Source organism: Punica granatum, chromosome 1 (assembly GCF_007655135.1).
Source record: "Punica granatum isolate Tunisia-2019 chromosome 1, ASM765513v2, whole genome shotgun sequence".
In the NCBI taxonomy this organism is placed as follows: domain Eukaryota; kingdom Viridiplantae; phylum Streptophyta; class Magnoliopsida; order Myrtales; family Lythraceae; genus Punica; species Punica granatum.
This window is the reverse complement of record NC_045127.1, coordinates 5,436,101-5,454,265: the sequence shown is the minus strand read 5'-3', so window position 1 is coordinate 5,454,265 and position 18,165 is coordinate 5,436,101. Positions and strand designations below refer to the sequence as shown.

Below are 18,165 nucleotides of genomic sequence, written 5' to 3'. Positions count from 1 at the left end.
CAATTTGTTAATCCTCACCCAAGTGGGTTGGTTTGACGGTGTTTGGATGCTCTTTTTTTTTTTTTTTTTTTTCACGTTTGTCTTTGTCCTTTCTTTCTTCTATTAAACTATAATAATTAGGGGGGAAAAAAAGAGCATAGCGGGAGGCTGAAGAGGATCAAAGGAGTGTCCTGTGGCTCGTAACTTTAGTGCCCGATGAGGACATATTTGCAATGATTCACGAGGGACCATGTCATTTGCTGAGTAAAACAATTGGGAACATTTTTTAATATTCTATATATCTACATATTATTTATTTAAAAAACAACTCACCCTTTCCTTTGGAAATTGTAAGATATAGTTTTATGCTCTCTTTTTTAAATTTTTTTATTTTTTTGCTGAATAAAGGGTATTATTATTAATTACTACGTGGCAGCATCTACATTGTTATACATATTCGGATGTCCCTAAAAAATTCAAAGAGAGTTAAAATTCGATGTTGAACCGAATTGGCTCAAGTTATGAGCAAGAGTGTTATCCGACCTGAGAATCCAGGAACAAATCCATTCCGTAAAACGATTAAGAATAGAACTAATATCAGAAACTATGCTCCTAATCTCTCACGGTGGGTTATGTGGGTGCAAAATGACATTTACTAACAACAACGCAGCCAGATCTTTGTCAATCCTCTTTCTGCAACTTTTATTAGCACAAGGAGTGTTGCTCGAGCCTCTGCTTGAAGTGGCTTGTCTTCCTATGATATCTTGAACTATAAATGTGTTGGAGGACTGTTCGGATGTTGTAGGACTCCTGATAAGCATGAGCTGCTATTGTTCCAAGATGCATTTGTGCCGATGACGTTCCAATCAGGCCCTGTGGGTTCTTGTGATGATTCGAGCTGTAAGGACGGTGTGGCTGAGTCTCCTTCTTGCTCTCTCGTGTTCTGTCCTCTTCTGCTGTGCAAGATATATTTTTATGCTCGACTATAGTGAGCCTATGGCTAAGCCTGTTGGATGCTTTTAGATCATCCCAAGACGTCAGCCTTGAACTAACTAGCAATGGAGTTTTTGGAGTTGTGGGGATCGACTTGATTTAATAGTACTGTTACTGAAATAAAAGTATTGAAATATAATTACTGAAAAATAAGTAAAAGTATTTGGGAGGTAATAATTTAAAACTGTTAAAATTAAAAATAATGTTTCAAATAGAGAATAAGCATAAACAGTTTTTACGAGTATTAATCAATTTGTTTAAGAAAATCATGTTTTCAACCACAGAAATTAATCGAACCATGATTTAGAAAAAATTAACCAAACATCACTTCTACTTAAAACTCAGTAAAATAAGCATCTATCTATCCGCCACTGCACTCTCAAACGATACCTCTGGTTGAAAAATATCGCACCGGGAGTCTCGCCTTGATTGGGCTTGAGCCTGGGGTTCATGGGCATTGGATGAAACCTAGTTAGTCGCTCAATGTACTGAGTTATATAGTGATTTGCATCCATGCATCCGCGTTAAGGTGGCCCTCAATCCAAGCCGATCTAGGCCTAAAAAGCCGTCTACTCGATGGTCAAATGGTGGTTTGTGGTCCTTGGGGATATGTCTACAGTGGCAACAGAGGCTTGTTCATTATTTACGTTTAAATCTTGGTTGTAAATTCTTTCAAGTCATGTAAAAAATATCACAAAATAGATTCATGAACTTTGTATATAATCGGACATCGACTTTCTATATATGTGTTTTTATTATTGGATCAGTTCAATGGTACCCCAACCCGATTTCATGGAAAGACAAGATTGCGCATGGCCATGGAAACAAGTAATTATCAGTCTAGAAGCAATTACATTACAACATCAACAGACAGACCCGTAGGGTGCAGTCACAATAAAAATTACTTATATATGATCGTAAAACCATTAGATCTATGCATTTTGCCAATCTTAACCAACACGTCCAAATCCAAGTATCATCGGGAGCCACGAGACATGACAAAATGACTTGTCGGTTCTCGGAAACCATTTCTGGCCGTACCCGATATTTTTCCCTTCTTTTGGAGAGTTCTTATCATAAGAAAAGTATGAGGTTTCGCATGTCATTTTCGTTGATGCGAAATTTCTTATTCTTTATTTAATTTTTCATTTCTCGTATTAAATATATATATATATATATCTCCCTCCTAAAAGAAACACACTATTTTAGTAAAGAGACAGGCAAAAGAAATAGAGAAGTTTGAAAAATTTGATCGACAGAAATCGAATAAAGCACCTCTTAATTTCAGCAGAGACTTGTCCTATTATACTCCATTTTTTTTTTCATTACAAAGAACGTGAGCAAACTTAATAGAATAAATTAAGAGAAAAGTTATTTCAATAAAAAAGTACGAATAAATTCACCTAATAATAAAAATTAATTTTATAATCTTTACTTTTTCTTTGCTTGCATCTTGTATTCAGGATTTAATGAATTTCAATTAATTCAGTTCGAGCCTAATTGATTCATTAAAATATAAACTCTCTTTTGACGTGATTTTTTTTCCCATATTTAACAGTCCAACTTCAAATCTTATCATGGGATGAGTGTTTTTTTCCCCCTCTTTTTGTCGTTCTCTTTTCTTTTGTTGGACGAGATATTTATGGAAAAATTCAACAGACAAAGGTGGGGTTGGCCATACCAAGAGCCAACACATGCTTAGTACTTACCACGTGGCTCCTCCTCAGAATGTTGTGATCCCGAAAATCAAAAGGTGCGTTCACAACTTGATAATGCCAGTCATTTTACATAACATAGAGAGAAGCAAATGAATGTTGTGCACGCAATCCCTTATTATGGCTTTTGGTATTTGGACAGCATAATATTGACTTACAGATAACAATTAAGTCACCAAAAAAGGAAAAGGACTTTCAGATAACACTTCATTCGTGCCGAAATTATCATTCGGATTTTATTATCCGTTTGATTTCGTAATTAAAATTTAAAATTTTAATTCTAATTTTAAATATATTCACTATACAATAAAAATCAACTCTTTAAAGTTAAAAAAGTGAACCACATATATAAACCCACATACAACTCTATTATACTCAATTCAATTTTTAATACTAAATTTTCTCAACTATTCATTACTTTTTCACACTTTTTCTCATAATTCAACAATACAATCATTACAGCTCAATTAAAATAAAAACTCAACTTAACTCAACTCTAAAATTAAACACACTATTAATTTCTTTCTTTTTTACCCCCCAAAAATTGCATTATCTTAAGTGCTCAATGGTTAAAAATAAAATGTCAGGAATTTGGAAGACATGTCAATGAATTACTCTCTCTAGAAACTACTCTTATAAGGTTGAGACATCGTAATCAAATAATGGCAGATTTGCTGGTTGTGGTTAATCGGGGCCTGCCTCTGATTTTTCTTTTTAGGGTCTCCTGATCCGTCCCGCGGTGCCCCTAGTTAAGATTCATCGGTATATTATCGATGATCGCTCATCTACCGGGAGAAATAATTAATGCTGATATTGAGCGAGAACGTAAAAGAATAATTATATCACGATGGAAATCACCAGGCCCGATCCATTGATGACGGTGCTTATGTCGTCAAGTTTGGTCCATCTCCAACTCGAGCTTCCCATTACAATGGAGCATGGGAGTTTAGTGTCACGAACAAGGAAGACTCAAAAGCCGAGTCGATCTGATACCGAACATTATTCATTTCGATCTGAGGTTCTAGAAATTTGATCTGCAGCCCACATGATGGCACATGAAGATGGAGCAAGACGGATCCGTGCGGCCCTTAATTCAGCCCTCATAACTCTCTTGTCTATCGATCGCATGTGCACGTCCCTTGGTATCAAATAAATCTCGCTCATTTATTCAAGTGATTCGGCTCTTATTTTTTTTAAGTAATGTATCGGGTTCAAGTATTGCGAATAGAGAAAATCTCACCGGGAGAACTTTGCTCTTTAATTGGTCGATACGGTTCAAACTGAACTAGTTTAGGCTTAGTGAGTTTTCGGATACTAGATTGCTGAAAATAATCTCACCAATCGATCCTAGAAAAAAGAAAAAAATGATCCTAAAAATTCAACGGGGACAACAATAGCATAGCGTGGCAAAGACAAAATCTCTCCTCCCCCACCTTCGTGTTCAGCACCTTTGTTTTGTTTAATCTGTGTCTTATAATTTAATCAAAGCTACCCGTGATTTGTTCAAAGAACATGCCGTGATCGAGGCCCGTGGATGCACCAAATCATGCCAATTGGCCCGAATTTGATAATTGACGTGAATTGCTCTTTGAACCAGATCGATCGCCATAGGTCCTACAGTTTAAGGAACAAATGTTGATGATTATAATAAACAGTCTGACTGAAAATTTTGCACGCATTATGCTAATTTTTCGGAGGAGAATTAGCTCGAATGAGGTGTCTTTTGTGAGGCGAAACGGGACGAAATAAGATAACCAAAAATGGTCATACTCGATTATAGGCACGGATACCTTGAGGTGGCAGGAGCTCGGACCCATCACAGCGCTACCACCAGGAGCAACTTCGACTACAAGCCGAGAAAGGATTGAGTTTTCTTATACCAGATGGGAGCAGACGGAAAAGAAAAAAAATGGTGGAGATGAATATCGGGGCGGATGACGAGGCCCAGCCCAAATTTGGAAAAAAAGAACTGAAAGGTGGGTCCAGCCCATCATATTCTTCCATTTTTTGCATGGCCCAGATTTGGTAAACATAACGGTCAAAGAATTGAAAAGGGAAACTAAATTTTGCACCCCGATGTTTTCATATTGGTAAATTCGTACTCCGAAGTTTGCACATCGCCAATTTTGACCATTTTATTTCAAGTTCATGAAGTCTTTGCACAGGAAATTACTTAGATGTTACAAAAAATTTTAAATTGTAATGTGAACAGTAATATATTTTTTTTTGGTAGCAGTTTGGACAAAACGTATCAAATTGTTTCAATCAAATTCAATCTATTAATTTCCGCCGACACAGTGAAGTTGCAAGTCGTATCGTAAGTGGCTCAAAGCTTTTAGCATGATGTAATAAATGGGTATAAAACTTTATTAATACGTAATAAATAGGTACAAATTTTTTTATTAAGATATAATGAAATGATACAAAACTTTTAGCATGATATAACAACTTGATACAAATAGAGGAACAAATGAGACAATGTTAGTTTTTGTACCTATTTGAGACAATGGCTAAAAGTTTTGAGCCACGTACGATAAGACTTGCCACGTCAGAACATCTTCACGGCGTGGGTGGAAATTGACGGATTGGATTTGATTGAAACAATTTGATACGTTTTGTACCAAATAGTTACAAAAAAAAGATTTTGTACCGTTTGCGTTATAACTTAAAAAGTTTTGTATCGCCCAAGTAATTTTTCCGTCTTTGCACCCCAAAGCTAACATGTCCCAAATTTACATTCTCGTTTTACTTTGCATTAATTCTTCCGAGCCACCCGCGAATCATAACATTAATTAAATCGCCATTTCAAATTAACCACATGGTGTATCGTATAATTTCCATCGAATTTTTTATGGTGCTTAGTTTCAGATTTCGGGGTGCAACCTGACGGCATGTAAACATCGAGGTGCAAAATCGGCCTAAGGAAACTTGAGGGTACAAAACCTTGGGGTGCGGAGCGGAATGGAACCGACATACAACTTTGGGGTGCGAAAATATAATTTTCCCAAAACAAGAACATACCGAAATCCCTAAAATTCAAAATTCAAATCCTTCCGTCACCCCTCTCTCTCTCTCTCTCTCTCTCTCTCACCGTCTCTATCTCATAGAGGAAGTTTGTCATCAATGGAGGAAGCTAAGGTACAGGGCATATTGGACCCGGAAACGGAGTTCTTAGCTTCGAAGCGTCAAACCGGGAACGAGTGGGAGCTATTCAAGGAGAACGTGAGGCCACTCAAAAGAGGCCGCAAAGTGGATGCCCTGAACGAAGGCCTAAAATCACAGTCCGACAACCATCTTCGAAAATCCCTCAACGAGAAGCGAAGGTTCATCCTGAAGCCCGTCGATCTTTCCTGTCTCGTATTTATTTCGGGATTATTCTTCTTGATTGCAGCCCTCACTCTTTTATCATGGGTGTTCACTTTGTACCTGTCCTGTTTCGGTGGATTGTAGGCAGTTGATCAAGGCAATTGACGATTACGAAGGGGATGATCCATTGCAGCCATGGCTAGAGTGAGATACTTATTTCCCCGTCGATCAGTTCTGGCCTTTTCTTCTTATGAAGCTGAAGTGGCAGGACCAGATTGCTTGATGTTTTGTTTCTAATTCAGACAGCTGAGGAAGAAATGGGGCGGAGAGACAGAAAATTTGGTTAATTTCATCAGAGTTCTGGCTTTTGAGTCTTTTTTTTTAACAGTTTTTCAAATTTATGGTAGTGAAGAATACATTTGTTTCCAGTCACTGGTAAGGCAAATTTAGTGTTTTCTTGAGTTGATACTATATTGGGTTTACTCTTTTAGGTTGACATCGAGCTCCTTTTGTTTGACCCTGGTTCAGATGGTTCAACAGTTCTTGCTGTACACAAGCTCTCTTGGTTAATCTGCTGATATTTAGTGTTTTCCAGTTTCGGAACTTTATCGGGTTTACTCTTTTTGAGCTTCTTTTGTTCCTCTCTGGTTCAGATTGTTCAATAGTTCTTCTTGCAGGACACAAACTCTCTTGGTTAAAATGTCTCTACTGATGTTTTCCAGTACATAGATTCGAGTAATAGGTTTATGCTTTTGTTTCAATTTCTGAAGGTGTATTAAGTGGGTCCAAGAGGCGTTCCCACCGGGCGGGGACTGCTCGGGTCTGGTTGTCATATATGAGCAATGTGTACGCACCTTTTGGCATTCTGACCAGTACAAAGATGACCTTCGTTACCTCAAAGTGTGGCTCGAATATGTAGGTTCTTTCTCACTATCATTGCCACTAACTGATGTTGACTTTGAGATTCAATTATTGCGCATTCAGTTGACAAATGTTTAAGTTAACGAAGCAATTTGTTTTCAGGCTGAGCATTGTATGGATGCAGAAGTCATATACGATTTTCTAGATGCCAACGAGATCGGGAAATCACATGCCATTTACTACATATCTTATGCTTTGCACGTGGAATCAAAGCACAAGGTCAAAGCTGCAAATGAAATTCTGAATCGTGGGATATCTAGGTAAACTTTCATCCTCTTAAGTTATTGCATCTTAAGTCGGTCGGGGTACACTCATCTAGGTTTCTGTATTTTGAGGCTTCCCATTCGAATTGAAAATTTTAATTTAGTTTGTAAAGATGGCTATTTGCGAATATTAAATTCGAAAAGATATTATAAACTGTATTTATCATCTTAAAGATGGGCAAGACACTCCTTTTACATATGAATTGTGTGTGGAAATGAAGGATTGCATCCACTACACTATACTAAAGGTAGACGATATGCAATGTGCAAACTTGTGATTCTAATTTCTTCCGAGTGAATTTGGAGTAGTAGTGGAATTGCTGACTGATTGTTGGTGCCTCTGTAGGAATGCTCAACCAATCAAGAAGTTGGAGGATGTTTATAGAAAGTTTCTTGCACGTTCAATGAGGGCACCGTTAGTCCAAGATGTATGTTTAATTTTGTATAAAACCTTTTAAAACTTTAAATCAAAGAGTTATCCTGTGGAACTTTATTCAGTTTTTCTTTTATAGGAGGAAAAGGTCGAGAGTCACTTACCAGAACGGAGCTTTGGAACAATTCTTGCAAAAGGAGAAAACGGTAAGTGGTTTGGTTTTCTCATGCAATACTAAATTATCGTTCTCTAAGACGATGGTTGTTGTTTCAGCAAGGCGGATGGCGGAGAGCTCTAATATGGCCAAGAGGAAACAGAATGCAGATAGGTAAGTCCTCTGACTTTTTGCTGCAGAGGAAGTTCAAGATCCTTTTGGATTCTGCTTTCCAATAGAAGCTCGAGGGATAGTGATTGTGTATATTTTCCATGACTATCCAGTGATCCCTTTCGCTTTGTGATTTTTCATAGAACTCTTCAGCCTATTCTTACTTGTCTGGACTTATCCATCATTCTATGTAGGGCTCCATTTGCTATTTACAAGGACGCAAACGCTGATATCAGCTTAGCCCATCAGCCCGATATACTGAAGAAGGGACTGAATACTTGGCAGAATCTTGGTAGTCGGGCCGAAAGAAACAAGGAAAATAATGCACTGCCTTCAAGATGGACATCACTTAAGGTTAGGACACTCATCCCTCATTCGACTAAACTTACGATTCATGTCACAATTTGCTGCTGACCGCCGAATTTTACTTCTTTCAGATTCCACAGAGGCCTGGGCAGCTAATTGGAACTACAACCACTGCCCCCATCATCGAGGTCTTTGTTGATGAAGAATGTGCAGAGTGAGTAGTTTACTTGGGAATGTTAAGGCATCAATAACACTTCTCACCAACACCTACATTTTGATTTCGTGCTGAGAATGAAAGATTCTTACATTTGCTTTCTACACTGAATTTGGTTGTTTAAAAAAAAATAAAAAAATTCAGGACTGGTAAAGTTCGAGAAAAATCTTCGAATGTGCAGCTCAGGCAGGTGGATGGCAAGGAGCTCAAGAAGTAAGTCTTTATTAATCTTTCCTTTCGGTAAGAACGTTATGTTTGTCAACAACATAGATGAAAGAGCCTTATTTTGGAACTTGTTATCAGGGAGACGGAACTACTGAGAGAAAATCCGCTACGCAACTTCCCTGCAAGCAGGCCTCCAAGGTGATTCGATAACTTCAGCTACTCGCGAGGCACTCAGGGGTCAGCTTTTACCTCTAAAGCCTGATCCAGACTTTATTGATGGCCTATGTGATAATACTTTGAACATTTGGATTTGGTGTGGTTCCTCTTCATTCTTCATTTAGTAGCGTGAATGTCTTGGAGCAAAAAACAGTTGTATGCCACTGTATCACTGATAATGGAATTGGATGTTCTGTTGTTCTGTTGTTCTGTTCCCATGGCACGATGCAATTCTATTTCCCGTAACATGTGCCTCGTTATACGCATGATTGGTCGTGAACCGAGGTTTCCAGTCAAGAGGGCTGAGCTTGGGCTCAGCGTTGCCCAACTCGAGTGGGTCATGAGACTAGCTTAACTAACCTTTAGTTACAGGCATGCTGTGATTTTGAGTTTTTCCTAGCCTTAAGGTTGACTCGAGCCCGGTTCAAGCTGGACCAATCGAGCTATACTTCAGCTTCTGTCATCACGAACCATCAAAAGAAGTCAAGACCAACAAGTTAAGCCCGAGCTCCCATGATGCTAAGAGTTCGGGTTTGTCGAGTTGGATCCTGAGATGAGCTCGTACGCAGAAAAGCTCATCGACCTTTGATCTCTAAGTCGAGTCGAGCTCGATCCCGGCAGTACTCGGGGTCCGGGTGGCTCAGCTTGATCACATGATAGGCCATGTATGCACTCGACTCAAGCAAATTACAATAGCCCGGCCCATTTCGGCCTGTTTACAGCAATTTTATTTTTCTCCTTGGTTAAAAAAAAAAAACGATTAGACCAGCGAGTCAAACTTTCTCATCGCTCAGCTGAGTCGGCTCGGTCCTGTTCTTCAGAAACTAGAAGCTTCTGTCTCTCTGAAAATTAGGGTTTCACTTTCATTTGATAGAAGTCATCCTCCCCTCCTCCATCTCTCTCTAGCTCGGTAGCTCGAGAACCCTAGCCATGGCGGAGCACTTAGCATCGATCTTCGGGACGGAGAAGGACCGGGTGAACTGTCCGTTCTACTTCAAGATCGGCGCCTGCCGCCACGGCGACCGATGCTCCCGCCTCCACAACCGGCCCACCATCTCCCCGACCCTCCTGCTGTCCAACATGTACCAGCGCCCCGATATGATCACCCCGGGGGTGGACGCCCAGGGCCAGCCGATCGACCCTAGGAAGATCCAGGAGCACTTTGAGGACTTCTACGAGGACATCTTCGAGGAGCTCAGCAAGTTCGGGGAGATCGAGTCCCTCAACGTCTGCGATAACCTGGCCGACCACATGATAGGCAACGTGTACGTCCAGTTCAAGGAGGAGGACCAGGCGGCAGCAGCCCTTCAGGCCCTCCAAGGACGGTTCTATTCGGGCCGCCCGATCATCGCCGATTTTTCCCCGGTGACCGACTTTCGTGAAGCTACGTGCCGGCAGTTTGAGGAGAATAACTGTAACCGAGGTGGGTATTGTAATTTCATGCACGTGAAGATGATAGGGAGGGAGCTGAGGAGGCGGCTGTTCGGGAGGTACAGGGGTTACAGGGTTGGAAGGAGCCGGAGCAGGAGCGGGAGCCCGAGGGGTTACAGGAGAGACTTCGATAGACGGGAAAGGGATAGGGACAGGGACTACTATCGAGGCGGACATGGTGGGAGGAGTAGTCGGGAGAGGCACGAGAAGGATAGGAAGAGGAGGAGCCGGACCCGGAGCAGGAGTCCCATTAGGGAAGGCAGCGAGGAGCGGAGGGCGAGGATTGAGCAGTGGAACCGAGAGAGGGAGGAGAAGCAGCAGTAACCTTGGAATTCTACTTTCTATTGGGTAATGATTCTGGTGTTATGTTTTCTATATACTGAACAATTAGGAATTCTAAACTGATCCTTCCTATCATGGGAACTTGTTTGGAAATGGTGAAGATAGTGGATTAGCTACTGTTGGTAGGTTCCAGGTTGATGGTGAAGGATTGGGCGCTTCACGTCTGATCCGTTTTAGTCGGGTTTATGAGGTTCTGATTGTCATGTTTACTGTCACAATACCAGTCTGTTGTTATCCCTCATTTGAACTGTACTCCTTTTTTAACTGCTGAATTTGATTTTCGTCCCTTTCATTTGCCTCATCGTAGTGGCTGTTGTTTTTTAGTGGAGATGTATGTGTTTTGCGGATGAGTTTGCATTGGCCACTGTTCTTAGTTGCACCTTTCTGCCCTGTCCTACTTGGGATGCCCTTTGTTTTTAGTTGTATTGTGTCCACCTCCCAATTGATTTTCTTGGCCAAATTGTCCTAACAAAGACAGCCATGGCCACCACTTCCTGATGAAATATGATCGTTTATAAAATGTTTAGTATAAAAAGAAATGCTTACTGGTGGAAGAAAATGTTACCCTGTCGTTTGCCATTATTTTGGCTGTCCAGTTTCATCATTTTGGCTGTTCAGCTGTTTCTCCATGTCTCCTTTTGCTGATTGAACACGTATTCGGCTAGCTAGTGGACACATGACTGTGTTGCATCGGGGGAAGTGTATTGGTGTGTTATTTTTGGAGCCGTATACCCCTGGATCACACCTTAATAGTAATCTCAACTATATTTGGTTTTTGGTTGCATTGTGAGCACCTGAATTAATGGGAACAGTTTCGAGTGACGCTGTGTGGTTTTCTTAATCTACTGCTAGAATTTTGATCCATCTTCAGTTGAATTGGGAATTAATTTTTGTGTGTGAATGTTGCAGCAATTCTGTAGGTATCATTTTGGCCCCAAAGTTGGTGCTGCATGGACACATAGAGTATTCTTATTTCTATCCCTAATTTTCTTATCCAGTCGCTGTATGAGTTTCTCCATTATCACCATTTCTAATAATTTTTCCTTCATGCTTCTAGGGACAGCTTTTGTAGGTTTCAAATTGACTTAATTCAACATGGAGTTGGTGTGGGATACAGCAATCCAAGGCATCTGCCATAGATTTTGGTTTTTAATTGAAAACACAACTCTTGCAGGGATAATGCAGGGTCCTTTGATGATAATGAAGTTTTTGTAGTTTTGATTTCTTGGAAAATTCTTCAAACATTTTCTTCTATTGTTTTGTTTCTCTAAAAGCATTTCCTTGACATTTTCCTCTTCATTTTCTTTTTTCCCTGGTTTAGTGTTTCCTCTGATATGTTAAACTGTTTTTCTTCATATTGTAACATTAATAGCATTTTTTCCCCATATATTTTTTTAATTATATAATAATATTTATATAGCATATAGAAATTGAAGGTAGCATCTTCATGTATTATTACTAAAGAAAAGAAGAAATGGTTTTTTTTTCCTTTTCTTTTAAGAAATTCTTTTGTCAGATACCGGAGAGCACTTTCTTCTTCTTCTTCCGTTTTTTTTTTTTTTTTAAAGATGAACTCAAAGTCTAATCTGTTCTTTATGTGTCAAGGTCCAGTTTTTCCTTTATCCCCCCTTAAGAATGAGAATGGACAGGTTATGCAGGTTGCTTATATAATTATCTTGACACTATATGAACTGCATGTAGCAGCTTTGCAGCTCTGTTCTTCGAGCCATTTGTCCTTTATCTGTGCATGAAAGATGAAAGAAGGGTTATATCAACCCCCACCTCTAGTCTCCAGCTTTAAAGATTAGAATTAGGTCATGCTGTAGGAACAGGATTTAGACCATAGTGGACTTTGCCGTTCCATAAGTTTTGAAGGGATAGCTAGGATTAGGTGACACAGGTTCTTTAGGAAGGCATGATCTGAATAATGATTGCGAAGAACGTCATCAAGCATTAAGAGTAAAGTAAGCTTCATAGCTCTGGGAGAGGCTGCTATTAAGCTGTAAGTACTGGGTGATATGATGTGAGGGATGAGAACTTCCGTTGATTTCTTTATAGTTAGGAAAGCATTGGATGTCTCATCGCTGCTAGTCTGTACTGATATATAAATCTGTGTTTGCTGAGGTTTTAATTCGAAGTTCCAGCTGCTTGTGCTTTTCCTGCATATCATTGCGACCTCTGGAAACCTTCAGGCAAAGATTCATTGAGGTGGACGCGAAACTGAAAGTGACTGAATCCAAAATGTTTGCTTCACATCATTTCCCTTGCTTTTCTGTTCCTAAGTATTGGATATAGTTTCAGATGATAGCGTAGCATACGGTCGATTATTATTTCACTTCCATTTCTCTGGCCAAGGTGGAACAGGTCACAAATGGTACGTAGATGGTCTGCAATTCAATGTTTGAACTCAGAGACTGAAAGAAAATTCTGCTGATCATGGGGGGTATGGTTGCGCTTGTTTGGGAACTGCAATGGAATGTGCACGGGATTTACTGATGCTGTGTTATTCCATTTTCTTCTCGGGTGTATTGTAGTGTCACGGGAAAATTTATTGCAATATTATGTTGTGAGCCGTAGATCTCCACATTCAAGTTTATGTTGTGAGATTAGTGGCTTTGGTGACTTTTAGTTGCACTGGAATTTCGAGTGTGTTTGTTTCAATTTAGTTAAATAAGTGTTTAAAAATTAGTTATAAGAGAAAATGAATGTAAGGAAGAGGGAAAGATGAGATATAATAATTCAACTAAAGTTATATTTGGTTTTCAAATAAGAAAATTTACTATACCTAATTCAACTCTATTCAACGTTGTAATCATTAGAGTAGAAAACCATTGTTGACACTCATTTATTCATTAGTCACCGTTTTTGCTCTCAACATATTTTTGTCACCAATTAGTCCCAAACGTTGGCATTTCGTCTACCATTTATATCCTTTCGTTAACTTTCGTGACGAAAAATTCATGAACGGCGTTACATTTTTCCTTACTGTAATGCCGTCCGTGAATTTTTCGTCACGGAAGTTAACGGAATGGTATAAATGGTAGACGGAATGCCAATGTTTGAGGCTAATTGGTGGCAAAAATATGTCAGGGGCAATAATGGTGGCTAATGAATAAGTGGATAGCGACAGTGGTAATTTACTCTAATCGTTATTATTGTCTTTTTTTCATTTAATAATAAATTTTAATTCATATGTTTTGTTAATTATTTTTATAATAAATTTATCATATATTTTCATTTATGTGTATATATATGTTATCCATATATTTGTTAGCACTTATAATTGTTGTATAAAATCAAGTTAAGTTGGATATGATCTAACTTGAAAATCAAACGCAGGTAAAAAATCATTTAATGAAATAAGTAAAAAAATTTGACTTAATAAAATAAGTTATTTTTCACTTACTGATGTTATCTATCTTTCACAAAAAAATTTTTATCTGTATTCATTCATTTCTTCTTTCTATATATATTTTTCTCTTAAATAATTAAATATTTAATTTTTAAACATTTAATTTATCAAATACCATCTTACACTCCTAATTGGAATAGAAAGATGAACATAGTATGTTGCATTTTATAACTAGACTAGATAAAGTGAATGGTCGTTGGGACACATATGTCCGGTGCATTCGAATGCGTGCTATAAATGCATATGTCCGGTGCATTCGAATGCGTGCTATAAATGCATATCAGTGCTCTTAACCTCACTGAGACCATAAATGACCTTTTTAAGTTTGATAAGATTTCACAAGCTTAAAAAATCAATTATTGTAGAAAAGCCGAAGTCCACCTTTACCCTGCAGCAATACTAGCTTGCCTATTAGCAATGCAGAAGTTCATGGTTAACAAAACTTAAGATGATAAATTACAATCTCATTATCTGAAAGTCTTCGAAAAATCAACTATCCTTTTCATATAAGCACCTTGGGTGGGTTAATAGAAATGTAGAAGCCCCGATTAAGAAAATCATGAGAGAACGACCTATCGCCATATAGTAGTAGAGGCCAGATGCTCATCTATCGTGTAAGGTACTTTTGGACGTAACAAAATTTTGCTCCTTGGCTTCGGATATTTGGACTTTCATTAGATCGAAATTTTGAATTTCCATTACTGCGATTGACAAATGTCGGTCAACTTGGATTTTTGAACTTTCATGAGTAAGGAATTTCGAATTTCGTAATCTTTTTTCATGAGCTAGGTGTGTTGAGAAATTAGATTGCAAATTCAATGGGCTTATTTTTTCGATTAATTTTTCGTATAACAGTGTACTTAGTGAACGAAATCAAAATTTGAATTTAACATATATATATATATGTATGTGTATATGTATATGTATATATAATAGTCAAGTCCTTTGTGCTTTTGCCTTATGCAAAATAGGACCAATAATTGTGAGGGACACGAGCGGTTATAATTTTAGAACGAACGATCGTTGACTGAAAGTTAAAATAATTAATTAATTAATTAAAAAGTTTATTTGTGAGACATGTCCCAAATAAAAGACACATATTTTCTCTCTGACAGTGCCCATTGAACACAAATAAATAGAGGTTCAGGTGCCCAATAGTGAGGATTCGAAATTATTCGAAACACTTGTAGAATATTGAGTAAGAGAGTTATGGTGTTTTATGAATTTGCTAATCGTAGAAAAATAAATGTTTCGTTGTATCCTCAAAGAGACTCTCCATAAACCTAATAGCAACTTCACGTGAGGATGAATAATTCTTTTCAGAAAGCATTCACCGTGCCTCAAAGTAATTATTTAACATTGAATATTGCATTTGTCATCTTCTTTGACGCCGGATTCAGGATCAACATCATCTTCTTCAACCGTTTCCGAAGTTCGTCTTCTTTGAACCCAAATTCGGTTTCTTTTTCATCTCCGAACCATCCGCCTTCAAGTACAAATCTCCAACAAAGTGGTACCATAATATTATGTCATTTGGCGAATCTCTATAAGTATTAACTTGAAAAGTCACTTTCCTATGTGTTGTCTTACACGACACTTTGCTACATGTTGCGTACTGTCGTTTTACACGACACTTTCTTATATGTTGCTTTCTTTTTATCTATACTATATTATTTATACCGGAGAATCCCTTAATGGTTAACTTTCTATTTCCGAAGAAATCCTCATAAAATAGTTGTAATTAATAACGATCATCATTTTAAGCACCTTGGGTGGGTTAATAGAAATGTAGAAGCCCCGATTAAGAAAATCATGAGAGAATAACCTATCACCTTATAGTAGTAGAAGTGAGATACTCATATATTGTGTAAAGTACTTTTGGACGTAACAAAAATTTGCTCCTTGGCTTCGGATATTTGGACTTTCATTAGATCGAATTTTTGAATTTCCATTTCTACGACGGATAAATTTCCGTCAACTTGGATTTTTTGAACTTTCATGAGTTAGGAATTTCAAATTTCGTAATCTTTTTTCATGAGCGAGGTGTGTTGAGAAATTAGATTGCAAATTCAATGGGCTTATTTTTTTCGATTAATTTTTCGTGTAACCGTGTACTTAGTGAACGAAATCAAAATTTGAATTGAACTTATATATATATATGTATGCGTATATGTGTGTATATATATGTATATGTATATATAATAGTCAAGTCGTTTGTGCTTTTGCCTTATGCGAAATAGGACCAATAATTGTGAGGGACACAAGCGGTTATAATTTTGGGACGGACGATCATTTGATTGAAAGTTAAAATAAATAAATAATTAAAAAGTTTATTTGCGAGACATGTCCAAATAAAAGACACGTCTTTTATCTCCGATAGTGCCCATTGAACACAAATAAATAGAGCCTCCGGTGCCCAATAGTGAGGATTCGAGATTATTCGAAACACTCATAGAATATTGAGCGAGAGAGTTAGAGTGTTTTATGAGTTTGTTAATTCTAGAAAAATAAAGGTTTCGTCGTATCTTCAAAGAAACTTTCCAGAAACTCAATAACAACTTCGTGTGGGGACGAATAAATCTTTTCGGAAAGCATTAACCGTGCCTCAAAGTAATTATTCAACATTGAATATCGCATTTCTCATCTTCTTCGACGCCGGATTCGGGATCAACATCATCTTCTTCAACCGTTTTCGAAGTTCGTATTCTCCGAATCCAAATTCGGTTTCGTCTTCATCTCTGAACCATCTGCCTTCAAGTACAAATCCCCAACAAGGTGGTACCATAATATTATGTCATTTGGTGAATCTCTATAAGTGTTCATTTGAAAAGTCACTTTCCTATGGGTTATCTTACACGACACATTGTTATATGTTGCGTACTGTCGTTTTACACGACGCTTTCTTATATGTTGCGTTCTTTTTATCTGTACTATATTATTTATACTGGAGAACCCCTTAATGGTTAATTTTCTATTTCTGAAGAAATCCTCATAGAATAGTTGTAATTAATAACGATAATCATTTTAAGCACCTTGGGTGGGTTAATAGAAATGTAGAAGCCCCGATTAAGAAAATCATGAGAGAATGACCTATTTCCATATCGTAGTAGCAGCGAGATACTCATCTACTGGCAAAATTTTGCTCCTTGGCTTTGGATATTTGGACTTTCATTAGATCGGAATTTTGAATTTCCATAACTGCCACTGATAAATTAGCGTTAACTTGGATTTTTTGAACTTTCATGAGTTAGGAATTTCGAATTTCGTAATCTTTTTTCATGAGCCAGGTGTGTTGAGAAATTAGATTACAAATTCAATGGGCTTGTTTTTTTCGATTAATTTTTCGTGTAACCGTGTACTTAGTGAACAAAATCAAAATTTGAATTTAACGTACATATATATGTATGTACATATGTGTGTATATATAATGCTCAAGACCCCTGTGCGTTTGTCTCATGTGAAATAGTACAAATGATTGTGAGGGACACAAGCGGTTATAATTTTTGAGATGAACATTAATTTGATTGAAAGTTAAAATAAATAAATAAATAATTACTTCATTAATTTAAAAGTTTCTTTGTGAAATATGTCCCAAATAAAAGACACGTCTTTTATCTCCGATAGCGTCCATTGAACACAAATAAATAGAGGTTTCGGTGCCCAATATTGAGGAACCGAGATTATTCGAAACACTTCTAGAATATTGAGTGAGAGAGTTAGGGTGTTCTACGAGTTTCCTAATTGTAGAATACATAAATGCTTGTTGTATTCTCGAAGAGATTCGCCAAAAATTCAATAGTAATTTTGTGTGGGGACGAATAACTCTTTTTGGAAAGCGTTATCCTGTGCCTCTAAGCAATTATTCAACATTGAAGATCGCATTTGTCATCTCCATCGACTCCGGATTCGGGATCAACATCATCTTCTTCAACCGTTTCCGAAGTTCGTCTCCTCCGAATCCGAATTCGGTTCCATCTTCGTCTCCGAACCATCCGCCTTCAAGCACAAATCCCCAACAAGGCGGTATCATAATATTATGTCATTTTGTGAATCTCTATCAGTGGTAACTTGAAAAGTCACTTTCCTATGTGCTGTCTTACACAACATTTTGCTATATATTGAGTACTGTTGTTTTACACGACGTTTTCTTATATGTTGCTTTCTTTTTATCCGTATTATATTTTTTTATACTGGAGAATCCCTT

At 37.8% G+C, this 18,165-nt stretch overlaps 2 protein-coding genes across 2 annotated transcripts; both read left to right on the top strand.

Annotated features, from left to right (window-relative positions):
* The first annotated feature begins 5,736 nt into the window (after nt 1–5,736).
* Nucleotides 5,737–8,982, top strand: LOC116187410 (mitotic spindle checkpoint protein BUBR1). The gene is made up of 11 exons (XM_031516129.1): nt 5,737–6,010; nt 6,138–6,197; nt 6,764–6,908; nt 7,017–7,174; nt 7,524–7,605; nt 7,690–7,756; nt 7,824–7,878; nt 8,070–8,229; nt 8,313–8,395; nt 8,540–8,608; nt 8,699–8,982. Exons 1-11 carry the CDS (start codon nt 5,811–5,813, stop codon nt 8,760–8,762), a joined length of 1,143 nt encoding a protein of 380 aa, XP_031371989.1. The 5' UTR covers nt 5,737–5,810; the 3' UTR covers nt 8,763–8,982.
* A 579-nt stretch (nt 8,983–9,561) lies between these two features.
* On the top strand, nt 9,562–13,171 carry LOC116210821 (splicing factor U2af small subunit A-like). Its single transcript, XM_031544888.1, has 2 exons — nt 9,562–10,555; nt 11,459–13,171. The coding sequence occupies exon 1, from the start codon at nt 9,707–9,709 to the stop codon at nt 10,529–10,531; it is 825 nt and encodes a 274-aa protein (XP_031400748.1). The 5' UTR covers nt 9,562–9,706; the 3' UTR covers nt 10,532–10,555; nt 11,459–13,171.
* The last annotated feature ends 4,994 nt before the right edge of the window (nt 13,172–18,165 follow it).

Excerpts from the sequence above, each read along its gene's own strand:
- LOC116187410 (XM_031516129.1), top strand. The coding sequence starts at position 5,811 with ATGGAGGAAGCTAAGGTACAGGGCATATTGGACCCGGAAACGGAGTTC. Across the intron at positions 8,230-8,312 it reads CAAGATGGACATCACTTAAG|ATTCCACAGAGGCCTGGGCA; the intron begins GTTAGGACACTC and ends TACTTCTTTCAG. Across the intron at positions 8,396-8,539 it reads GTTGATGAAGAATGTGCAGA|GACTGGTAAAGTTCGAGAAA; the intron begins GTGAGTAGTTTA and ends AAAAAAATTCAG.
- LOC116210821 (XM_031544888.1), top strand. The coding sequence starts at position 9,707 with ATGGCGGAGCACTTAGCATCGATCTTCGGGACGGAGAAGGACCGGGTG.